The following is a 12,240-nucleotide window of genomic DNA, read 5'->3' as shown; positions in this document are numbered from 1 at the left end:
AAGTATAACAGAGGACGTGGCTATTTGTTGACTAACACATAGTGCTTGGTGAAGTCACGCCGGCGCTGAACACTCTGTATAAACCGATGAACAGCAGATGACCGCATGAATGCTCACACAAGGAGAAAAGGCGCCAACCCGAGGCGCCGGCGTCATCCGACGTAACTTCCGCCCTTTAGCGCTCCTGCGGACTCCCCCTTCTCCCTGTCCGTGTTTGTTTCCGGTATTTCAATAAAGCTCGATTCGGCTCGAAGAAGACCTCGTTCTTCCGGGAAAATGGCGACTCCCGCTCGTGCCCCGGAGTCACCGCCGTCCGCGGATCCGGCGCTAGCAGCTGGGCCTGCCGAGGAAGCCGAGTGCCCGCCGCCGCGCCAGCCTCAGCCCGCGCAGAATGTCCTTGCTGCCCCGCGGCTTCGAGCCCCAAGCTCCCGAGGACTTGGGGCAGCGGAGTTTGGTGGAGCTGCGGGAAATGTTGAAGCGCCAGGAGAGACTTTTGCGCAACGAGTAAGCTGGCGTCCCGCGGAGTCACCGCCAGGCTCCTTCAGCTCGAGCTCCCTGGGCGCTCCCCTCCCCTCCCGCACTCTGTTCCCTTCCCTGGAAGGTGACCTTGACTCAGTCACATTCGCTTCAGTCCTGCGGGCGAGTGGACGGAGGGCTTGCTGCCGCAGAGCTGTGCCTCTTCCTGGCCAGTCACGTATGCCTGCGAGGATGGCTCGGACTGAACGGCTACCTAGCGTTGCAGGGAGTTAGTAGCCCCTCGTTGGTTTTAATTACCCGGGGACTGTGGTGTTTCCATGAGTCTGCATTCTAAACCCTTTTGTCGCCCGCACCCCTAACCCACAACAAATTGTCAGCTTCATCTCTGGATTCTATGCTTACAGGCACCGTAGGAAATGGGAAGAGTGGGATATGAAGAGGGGTTTATTAGGCCGGGAAAGTTCGACCTTTATTCAGCTGGCTGATTTAGCGGATTTTAGCAAGGGAGCCACGTGATAAAAGTGATTTTGTTTTTTAGGCAGCTTTGTTCAGCAGCTTGTTGCAAAAGATGGTTTGAACGAATAAGAAGCAGAAGACAGTAGAAGGATATTTTCAGAGAGGCTCCCCACGAGACAGTTATAAGAAAGTGAGCTAGAAAGGGATTGGGAGAATTTTTAATCATGGACTAATTTAAATGTAGTTGACAGAGATGGCTGAAGTTTCCAATCTATATGGAAGACCACTAGCAAAAATAGGAAAATTCAGGGAGAAGAATAGATCCAAGGTTGATTTTACTTAGGGTGTGCAGAGTTGAGAGGAGAGCAGGACAGACATTTGGTTAATCGAAAACCAAACACTTAAAAGCTGGAGAAGTAGTCATGAGGCTCAAGAAAGAGAGAAGCCTGGAAAAATATGGAAAACAGGAATTTCAGCTGTAGAGTGTTGTTAATAGTTGAAATTGTGGGGATGAATGTAGTGTCAAAAAACAGGACGTAAGGTGTAATTTTTTCTCTCCATTTATTGTATAAAGAAAAGGGAATCAGAAAAGGAACTCTGTCATCCCGCAAAAGGGACAAATAAATAATTGGTTGAGATCAAGACACGTGTTTTGACCTTGTGAGAACAGGTTTTGAATGTATAGCAGTGAATTAACTTTTTGGTCTCAGGACTCCGTTGTACTTTAAGAATTATTGACATCCCAAAGAGCTATTTTATGTGTTTTATCTAGCAAAATGTATTTACTTATCAGAAATACAGCTGAAGTCTTTAAAACATAAGCATACACAAGCACACATTCTATTCTAGAACAATGATGTTATCACATGTCATGTAGCCTCTGGAAAACTCCACTGTACCCATGTGAGAAAATGAGAGGGAAATAACATCTTAATATTATGAAAGTAGTTTTGACCTAATAGGCCCATCCCCACACTCCACCCCATTCCCAAATTTTGGAGATTGCACTTTAATGACTCTGGTTCTTGGAATGTCTTATGTGATTATTATATGCTTAAAATACTTTTGCCGAAATTCTAATTTGCTGAGACAAATGAGGCATATATTCCCTATTCTTCCTGCATTTCCCTTGTTTTTTGGGCTATTTGGATAATGACCATTTTATTTGTTTTATTCCTGTTTTGGTGCAGTTAGAAATCAGATATTTGACTTAAAAATCAGCTTTTCTTTGAAGACAATGCTTTGTCTTTTTAATGTTATATCTCAAGTTAAAAAAAATGGCTGTAATGTAATAGTATTCTTTTCCATTTGACAGAAAATTCATTTGCAAATTGCCCGACAAAGGTAAAAAGATCTTTGACTCTTTTGCCAAACTGAAAGCTGCCATTGCAGAATGTGAAGAAGTTAGAAGAAAAAGTGAACTGTTTCATCCTGTTAGTTTAGACTGTAAGCTAAGGCAAAAAGCAATTGCAGAAGTTCATGTGGGTACAGATAAGGCCCAGAATTCTGACCCGATACTTGATACTTCATCACTAGTTCCTGGGTGTTCCTCTGTAGATAACATCAAGTCATCTCAAACCTCACAAAACCAGGGACTTGGACGTCCTGCTCTTGAAGGTGATGAAGAGACTTCAGAGGTTGAGTACACAGTGAATAAGGGCCCAGCTTCCAGCAGCAGAGACAGAGTACCACCTTCATCTGAAGCTAGTAAGCATCACCCGCAGCATCGTGTTTCAAGTCAAGCAGAAGATACCTCCAGCAGCTTTGACAACCTGTTTATTGACAGGTTACAGAGGATCACCATTGCAGACCAAGGTGAACAACAGTCAGAAGAAAACGCAAGTACTAAGAACTTGACAGGCCTTTCTAGTGGGACTCAGAAGAAACCTCATTACATGGAAGTGCTAGAAATGCGAGCCAAAAACCCAGTGCCCCAGCTGCATAAATTTAAAACCAATGTGTAAGTACCATCGGAAACAGGCCTGTAACAGGAACATGATATTTGTTAAACTCAAAAAGTTATGAGAAACTGGGTGTGGTGGTGCTTGCCTGTAGTCCCAGGCTACTCAGGAGGCTGAGGTGGGAAGACAGCTTGAGTCCAGGAGTTGTAGACCAGCTTGGGCAATATAATAAGACCTTTTCTCTTAAATAAGTCAGGAGAATGCTCTAAGTTCTGTGGGCTTTGTATGAGAACTACTTGTAGTTAGGAAAGAACATGTTGTGGAAACACTGAGACCAGCCTGGCTGGAGTAGAAGATTCATGTTGAAAAATATTTAGTTTTGAAACCAAATAATCGACAAGATCTTAAATAGCGCATGGGGGAGTATTAAATTTCAGGATGCTTAGCCAATATTTCATAATAAACACAGAGTTGGAGAGAATTTATTATGACTTCTTTTTTTCAGAACCATTTTTTAGTGTACAGTGTACACTATTAAAGTGTACTCTCTCTGATTAGTCTGTGAAGTAAGGGTAAAGCAATTGTAGGAGCTGATGAGTTTCCAGCAAAAATTATTTGCATGCTCAGTGTATGTAAGCAGGCAGCAGGTGTTGTGGGGACACAATTAAGTCAAGATTCTTAAACTCCTTTGCCTTTTTGATGTTAAATCTCAAGTTTAAAAACATGACTGTAATGTATACATGTATAATGTAATACAATACCATGTTCTTCAAGGAGTTTAAGAGCTAGATGAGGACCCAAGGTTTACACACTTGGAGAAGAGTTAAGCTACATAATAATAACAGTTTCAGGGGGAAGGAAGCTGAGAAGAGGTTTGAAAAACTGTGAAAATAGATTCAGGCAGGATAGGCAAAAACTCTGCTTACCAGTTCCTTGCCATAAATTTGTTTCTGAAATTTCAGGAAAAGTAAAATCTTTTTGAAAATAATTGCTATTTACTTCCAGCAAATGTAACATTCAACTCAGGTAACTGGTACCTTCCTATACTGTATTTACAAGTATGTAACATCAAAGTTAAATCACTACTACCTTTCTTTGAAAAACAGAAAACCTCTAGTGAAAAGTACCTAAAACATGCTTCTTTTTTGTTAGGCTTTAATTCTACCCCAGCATTCATTTTAACCTCAAAACATTTTATTTCTGCTGTATAGAAAATCAGGATTATACTACACTAATGTGATCAAGTAATCTCTTGTGTACAGTGGGGTATCTTTCTTCACTTCCAGGATGACATTTTAGAAAACTAGAACCATCATCTGGTCAATAAATAAAACAAAGAATACATTAATCTCAGTTCTGTATTATGTTCATTTAGCTGGGAGTGGGAGAGAGGTAAGGGAATAGTGATGAGGGCTACCAAGAATTCAGGAAGTTTAAGAGACAGGGAACCTCCTGTATAAGTTAGAGGAGAACAGGAAAGGCAGGGCTTTGAGGAGTCCTTAGGCCATAGACAGATAGGGATTGAGAGGGTTCCATGTGAGAAGTGGCTTGGAGGTTGGAAGGTGGGGTCAGGTAGTGTCCTTTGGGTCCTTTCTGCTCTTCCTTCTGCATACTCTTCTGGCTTCATGTATCACCTGGATGCCGGAGGCTGACCCCTGTCCACCTCTATCCCACATCTTCCCAGAACTTTAGGTTTGCATAGCCAGTTAACCATGAAACTTGATCACTTGGGTGTTCCCAGGTACCTCAGCTTAATCATGTACAAAGTGGAACTGCTGTTTCTTTCCAAGGTAATTTCCATATTCCCTAATAGTGTCAACACCTTCGTGGTTTTCTTCCCCTAAGGTGTCTTCCATTTTTCTCATCTCCATATCTGCTAGCCATGAAGACCTACTTATTTCTTTGATCTTCATCTCTATAATTGTTCTTCATCTTCTGTCGAAGTGAAAACTCATCTCTCTCATGCTGTAATTGTGGCCTTTTCTACCTCTAGTCTTAACTACCAGTCTATCTCCACTGCTGCCAGAGTGAAATTTGTAAGATGGAAATCTGAACTTGTTACGGAGAACTCTTCATTGCAGTCTGGGCCCAGCCTACTTCCCAGCCCTCTTTCTAGCTGTCTTTTCTGTGTAGCCAGAAAAGCTGAGTCTGTCTACCTTCTGTACTTTCTCTCACTCCCCTTGCTGGGATGCACTTCTGTCCTTATTTACATGGTAAGCAGTTATTATTCCAAGACTGTTCAAAGCTTTTTCGAAGCTTTTCTTACAGCCTCCCTGTCTCCCACTAGAACTGGCCATTTCCTTATATTCCAGTGTATCTTGTTGAGCTATCTGCCACAGTACCTTTGGTATTATATTGCACTGAAACTTTACATGTGCATTTCTTTCTACTGGGCAATAAGCCCTCTTGCGAATGTTCTTTGAATAAATGGAAAAAAAAAAAATTCCAGATGAAATACAAGATTTGAATAAGGAAAGAAAAGGCAAAGAGCCTGTATGCACACAAACACACCCGTATTTGTTAGAGCAATGAATACTGGTAAATTACTTACTATTACCTTTGGAGGAGAATTAATTGATAAGGTAAAGGCCATTTGTGTGAATGTTTTAAATGTGTCTACAGATAAAATAGTCTGATTGTATAACACAAGTTTTCCTTTCATCAGGTTACCTTTTCGACAAAATGATTCATCTAGTCATTGTCAGAAGAGCGGGTCTCCTATTTCCTCAGAAGAGCGGCGGCGCAGGGATAAGCAGCATCTTGATGACATCACAGCAGCTCGGCTTCTACCACTTCACCATATGCCCACGCAGCTGCTCTCCATTGAAGAATCCTTGGCACTTCAGAAACAGCAGAAACAGAATTATGAGGTATTTAGAGTATTTTCTTTTCTTGTCTGTTTGTTGTGTGCTGCTTACGTAAGCTAGAATTTACTCCAGGTTCAAGGAGGAAGGAATGGAATAGAGGGGATTAGGTGCTTCCATGAGCTCAGATCTATGCCACTAGTTTTCAGAGAGTCACAAAGTTGCTAGAACTGCAGGAAGTAGCTAGAGATGATCACAGCTACCTTCAACATTAAAGTGGTGATTTGCCAGGAAATGTGGGGAGACTTGTAGAATTTCATGTCTTAAAGCTCATGTACCTGCCTGTTCCTGTTAGGATAGTAGTAGCATCGCATCTCTCCCTTTCACCTTGTAAAACTCATGTGACAGCTTCTCAGTGGTGGACTCTAACCCAGACCCCTTGTTAGAGAATGAGGAGAATGTAGTTCCCAGGCTTCCATCTCCTGCAGTACAGGGGAGAGCATAGAAGGAGTGGGAGGATAATGTTGTGTAGCCAGCAGACAGTGAGACACTGCTTCAGAGCATAATCCGCAGGCCCATGTGAAGAGAGAAATATCTCCTGCTTTTGGCAACTTAATCAATTTTGCATAGCACTTGTTTCCATGTGTTTTGCATTGAACTTTAAACATGTATGTTGAGAGTTTGTATACAGAATAATGGGATGGGAGAAAATAAGTGTGAAGGACCATAGGGGAATAGAAAAGTTTAGAAGTATTTAGTAATAATTTTAGCCTCCAGGAGAACAGTATCCTGTCTCACTTCCTATGTATTGATTAGCTAGATTTTAGTCAGGTACTAGTGTACCAACTAGTATAATACCAGGCTGTTCAGGAGTTCGAGACCAGCCTGGGCAACATAGCTAGACTCCATCTTTACCAAAAAATTAGCCGGGCATTGGGGCATGCACCTGTGGTCTCAGCTACCCATGGGGCTGAGGTAGGAGGATTGCTTGAGCTCAGGAGGTCGAGGCTGCAGTGAGCTGCAGTCGCACCACTGCACTCTATATAACCTGGGTGACAGAGTGAGACCCTGTCTCAAAAAAACAACAAAACAGGCCGTTAATCTGCCTTGGCTTTTCATAAAAGCCTTGGCATGGATTGGCATTTTCAAGGTGCTTTTTTTGAAAAAACCCATTTTTCTTTCTCTCAGTGCATTAAAATTACTGTCTAGTTATGACTGTGGCATTGAGGAAGTGTTTATTGTCTCTGAGCTCTTAAACGCCCGTCCTAAGATATTTTTAGGTTGAATTAAACCCTTCATTTTTAAATTTTTTTTTTTGGCAGAGAAGTTGTAGTGGTAATAGCTCCCACTTTTACTGACCCATATTCATTGCTTGAAGAGGAGGACATCAAGAAGTTCAAGAAAGCATGAGAAAAGGGAAGAACTGAATTAGGAATGACATTGCCACCTACCATCAGTTGGTGGTAAAGTCCTTGGGAGTTTTTAAATACATTGCTGGTGTCTGAAATTTACTTGGACTTTTTATTGGATACTAGTTGCTGTAGGACTTTATTTGGAGAGGACTGGTCAGCTTTTTAGTATTAATTTCTTGATTTTCATTTTGCCATTGAAATGTAATTCCCAAGTCTGGAAGTCATGATTGTTATTAGGGAAGAAGGTTCTGTCAGTTGTAGAAATCTAGACAGCATTAGTCATTTTTTTTTTTTTTTTGAGACGGAGTCTCATTCTGTCACCCAGGCTGGAGTGCAGTGGCGCAATCTCGGCTCACTGCAAGCTCCGCCTCCCGGGTTCACGCCATTCTCCTGCCTCAGCCTCCCGAGTAGCTGGGACTACAGGCACCCGCCACCACGCCCGGCTGATTTTTTGTATTTTTAGTAGAGACGAGGTTTCACCATGTTAGCCAGGATGGTCTCAATCTCCTGACCTCGTGATCCGCCTGCCTCAGCCTCCCAAAGTGCTGGGATTACAGGCGTGAGCCACCGTGCCTGGCCCCAGCATTAGTCATTTTTGACATTTGATAGGTCAAATTTTATGTGAGTGTGTATACATGTGCATGTGCCCACATATTTAATGCATCTGTATTTATAAGTATTGTAGTGCTAAGCTCATTACTCAGTTTCTTATATAGAGGAGTGTATTTCAGTGCAATGTTGTATATTAATGGAGTTCAGTAGCTTCAACTGTAGCAGGCTGGTGGCTGTCAGAAGCATTACCCAGTTGTGTCTGATAGGGCACAGCCATCAGGCTCGTATTGCCCAAGGGAGCACTCAGTGAGGTGTCAGTGCCCCTCTTGTTGCTGATTCTAGGTAACTTCCCATTGAAAAATTGTAAGGAAGAGATGTGAACGTGTAACTTTTTGCTTTGCTCTTTGTTTTAAAGGAGATGCAAGCAAAGCTCGCAGCGCAAAAATTAGCTGAAAGACTGAATATTAAAATGCGGAATTATAATCCAGAAGGGAAGTCTTCAGGGAGATACCGAGAAGTAAGGGATGAAGATGACGATTGGTCCTCTGATGAATTCTGAAGATAATCTCCTAAATCACTGACGTTGAGATGTCATCATCTTACATCAGACTTTCTAACTAGTATCAAGATCAGTGTCAGATATTGTTGAGGGAAGTAATTTTATAAAGTTACACAAAGATAGTTATTAAAAAAAAAGCCCAGTTTGTCTTTCAGAAGATGACTTTCATGTGCTTGAAAAGTTTAATATTTGAATAATGTGTTTAACCACATGGTATTAAAATTTTGCAATATATTGTGTATTGGTCTGATATTTTAGTATATAGTAGAACATACTTTTTTTCTTTAAGCCAAATGAAAAGAGGTAACTTTGCTTTTTTCCTTATTCTTACCTATCAAATAGCATTTATTACATGTCTTTCAGTGAAATACTTAGTTGTTCCAGGCACCTAAAATCAATTAGGAAGACATAGTTCCCTTCTTTTTTGGGTAATGAAGGGAGCAGTCTAAAGAATTGTGTGCATGTTTGCGTGGGGTTATTGAGACATTGGATGTGAAATACCTAGGAAGACATGCATGGAGAATGCTTAACAAATGCTCTTCTCCTTTTTCTGTCTTCCCTGAGGAAGAATGTTATCTCTCTTCTGATTAGGAAGGACTTCCCTTTTGAGTAGATGCTGGAAGGTGGAGGTTTTTTTTGTTGGTTTGTTTGTTTGGTTTTGTGTTTTTTTTTTTTTTTTTTTTTTTGAGACGGAGTCTTGCTCTGTCATCCAGGCTGGAGTGCAGTGCACGATCTCGGCTCACTGCAACCTAGGTGGAGGTCTTTTTAAATAACCTCATGTTACTTCAGGCAAATCTGGTACAGGAGAAGCCCAAGCTAACTGAGCTGGGTGAAGGCTTGTGCATCACCTGGCTTGAGTTCCTTGCTGTCACGGATGATAGGTTCATGTACAGAACATTAATGTTTGGTAAGGAAAGCATTTTTTTTTTTTTGTTACAATTGAATTGTCAGTACTTTACTTTTTCCCCACAAAGAGGCATATATAGACTGCAGAAACTTCAGTCTCATATATAAACGTTCATGTCATTTTAGAGGATTATATGGTTGTCTCCAGAGAAATTAACTTACATTATCAAAAAATTCTTTGCCTAATATATTGGAGTCTTTAAAAGTGTTGAAGAATAAAATACTAATTAGAACAACTTCAAATGCTAAGGTGGTGTTTTACCGGGACTTAATTAAATACAACTTTTTCTTTTTGAAAAAGACTGTTCACATTTGCTTCCAGGTGTAGTTATTGCTTTCATTCCTTACCCCCCTCAAGCAAGTGTGAAAAGTATACTGACCTAAGATTCTCATTAATTTTCGTTCTTAAAATGAATAGTAAATGATTTCACAGCGTAAAATTTGATGTTATTTCTGGAAAGCTGGGTGATATGGAAGAGTTCATGTGCCTGGACACACAGTTCCTTGTAATCCTACCATCTAGGGAGATAACCTCTGTTAACATTTTGATGTTGTGTTTTTGCTTATTTTTCTATGCGTAGTTATACATTTATATTCTCAAAAATGAAATCGTAATGTACATTGCTTTGTAGTCTGCTCTATATATTGTCAACATGTTCCCATATTAAATATTTTGCTTTTTAGACAGCTGTAGGATATTTTATTTCATGGGTATACCATAACTTTAAGATTGATTTCCTATTCAGCAATTTGATTATTTATTATAATGTAATCTGTAAATGGTGATATGATTAACATCTTAATCACATCTGTACAAAATGACTTATTTCCAGAAGATACCACTCTAGAAATGAAATTGTTAGGTGAAAGTGTTTTTCAGAATCTTTATATATATTACTCACTGCAGAGATCATGTTCATTTACATTCCCATTAGCAATATATCCAACGCTCAGAATTGAAAATTACTACATAAAATCTTTGCAAGTTGAATAATTACAGAAAAGGACTACATTTAAAATTTGTATTTGTTTTTATTACTTAGTGAAGGTTGTGTTTTTTTTCATGTTTATTGGCCATGCTATATTCATTCTTTTGAGAATTGCTTGTTCATATTTTTTCTGTTACTTGCTTGGAGAATTTGCTCTTTTTGTGGCTTATAAGTTCTTAAGAATGTCCGTCTTTTGTCATATATTGTAACTTTTTTTAGCCTTATTTGTCATTTAACATAGTTTGTGATATTTCAGTGTAGAAGTTGTTTTCTTTAGGAGTCTACCTTTGTGTATGTGCTTGAAACTATTTTTGTAATCCAAGAATGGATAAATGTCCTTATTTTCTTCTAGTATTTTCTTATTTCACTTTTACACCTGTCTTTAAAAGGAATTTAAATTTTATTTATATACATTAACTAAATCAATACAAGTGTGGGGTGAAAAGGAAATTTTTAATCCATCTCAAATGTATTTGGGTATATTATATAAGGTAGGGATTTGATTTTATTTCGAAGAGTTTACCAATTGGTTCAGTATGGGAAACTATTTCCCCTCTGATTCGTAATGCTATTTTTATGGAATATTAAATTCTTATGTGTCTTTTGTGTCTTAGGCCAGTTTCTGGGCCTTCTGTTTTTTCCACACTGTCAATAATTACCGCTTTAATTGGTGTTAATATTTGGTAGTACACAGGTTCTCCCTTGTTCTTTTAAATTTTGTGAAATATAACTTACAAATAAGTACTTAAAACAGAGTTTAATGGGTAAAGCAACAGCTGTGTAATCATAAACTAGATGCAGAGGAGGTCTTGCCAGCACTCCAAAATCTCTGTGTGTCCCCTCTTGACACTCTGTTTCCCCCAGAGGTAACTATCCTGACTTAATGGTAATTCTCCCTCTGTCCTTTTAATAATTATTTTACCAGTTATGTGTATAACAATATGGTTTACGTTTTGCTCACTTTTGACTTACATAAAAATAGAATAATACTATATGTTGTGTTTGGTGTCTTTCAACATTGCATATAAGATTCATGTCACGTGGTGTGTTTCATTCATATTCATTGCTGTATAGTGTGCCATTTCATTAATACTGTTATTACTCCACTTTGATGAGTACTTTGAGATTTTCACTTTTTGGCTATTATAAGTAATGCTTCAGTGAGCATCTTTGTGTACATAAACATGTTTCCATACGATGTGTACCTAGGAGTGGAATTGCTCAGTTATAAGGTATGCACACCTTTAAAATTTTATATTCCCACATCTGCTTCCATGATGTATGAGAGTGCTTATTCATCAACACTTGGTGTGGCCAGATTTTAATTTTAGCCAATATGATGTTTATATAGTAGATGTTCATTGTGTGTGTGTGTGTGTGTGTGTGGTTTTTTTTTTTTTTTTTTTCTCTGTCTTCTGAGATGGAGTCTCGCTCTGTCACCCAGGCTGGAGTTCAGTGGTGTGATCTTGGCTCACTGCAACCTCCGCCTCCTGTGTTCAAACGATTCTCCTACCTCAGCCTCCCGAGTAGCTGGGACTACAGGTGCATGCCACCACGTCCAGCTAATTTTTTGTATTTTTAGTAGAGACGGGGTTTCACCGTGTTAGCCAGGATGGTCTCAATCTCCTGACCTCATGATCCGCCTGCCTCAGCCTCCCAAAGTACTGGGATTACAAGTGTGTGCCACCACACCCGGCCTCATTGTGGTTTTATTTTACCTTTCCCTGATTAGAAATGGCATATGAGCATTTTCTTATGTTTATTGGGCACTGGATTTCTTCTCTTGAAAAGTGCTCACTCAAGTCTTTTTTTTTTTTTCTAAAGAGACAGAGTTGTTCTGTTGCCCGGTCTGGGCTGGAGTGCAGTGGCGTGATCACAGCTGACTGCAACCTCTAACTCCTAGGCTCAAGGGATACTTCTGCCTCAGCCTCCTGGGTAGCTGACCTTACAGGCAGGAACCATTGCACTGGACTCCATACGGGTTTTTTCTTTTTCAATTGTGTTGTGTCAGCTGTTTTTTTTCTCACCGATTTTTAGGATATATTCTGGAGACTGATCCTCGGTATTCAATCAGATTGGTATTTGGTTGGCTATATTTGTTGGAAATATCCTCTCCTTTTGGGGGATTATTTTTCATTCTCTTTTTTTTTTTCAGAGATGGGGTCTCACTATATTGCTCAGGCT

The 12,240-nt window shown here is 39.9% G+C and overlaps 1 protein-coding gene across 2 annotated transcripts; it reads left to right on the top strand.

Moving 5' to 3' along the window:
* The first annotated feature begins 212 nt into the window (after positions 1 to 212).
* POLR2M (RNA polymerase II subunit M) lies at positions 213 to 11,048 on the top strand. 2 transcript variants are annotated; one of them, XM_055278383.2, is made up of 4 exons: positions 213 to 504; positions 2,249 to 2,893; positions 5,500 to 5,704; positions 8,018 to 11,048. In XM_055278383.2, exons 1-4 carry the CDS (start codon positions 392 to 394, stop codon positions 8,159 to 8,161), a joined length of 1,107 nt encoding a protein of 368 aa, XP_055134358.1. In that variant the 5' UTR covers positions 213 to 391; the 3' UTR covers positions 8,162 to 11,048. The 2 variants fall into 2 exon arrangements, with proteins under 2 accessions (XP_055134358.1, XP_055134359.1); XM_055278384.2 differs by having other exon boundaries at positions 263 to 504; positions 2,720 to 2,893.
* Positions 11,049 to 12,240: the final 1,192 nt, after the last annotated feature.

This window comes from Symphalangus syndactylus, chromosome 5 (assembly GCF_028878055.3).
Source record: "Symphalangus syndactylus isolate Jambi chromosome 5, NHGRI_mSymSyn1-v2.1_pri, whole genome shotgun sequence".
In the NCBI taxonomy this organism is placed as follows: domain Eukaryota; kingdom Metazoa; phylum Chordata; class Mammalia; order Primates; family Hylobatidae; genus Symphalangus; species Symphalangus syndactylus.
Note: the sequence above shows the minus strand (reverse complement) of the source record. Positions and strands in the feature narration are given on the sequence as shown.

Bases quoted from the DNA above. Each gene is read 5' to 3' on its own strand.
- POLR2M (XM_055278383.2), top strand. From the start codon at position 392: ATGTCCTTGCTGCCCCGCGGCTTCGAGCCCCAAGCTCCCGAGGACTTG. The intron at 505-2,248 runs GTAAGCTGGCGT...TCCATTTGACAG, and splicing joins GAGAGACTTTTGCGCAACGA to AAAATTCATTTGCAAATTGC. The intron at 2,894-5,499 runs GTAAGTACCATC...TCCTTTCATCAG, and splicing joins CATAAATTTAAAACCAATGT to GTTACCTTTTCGACAAAATG.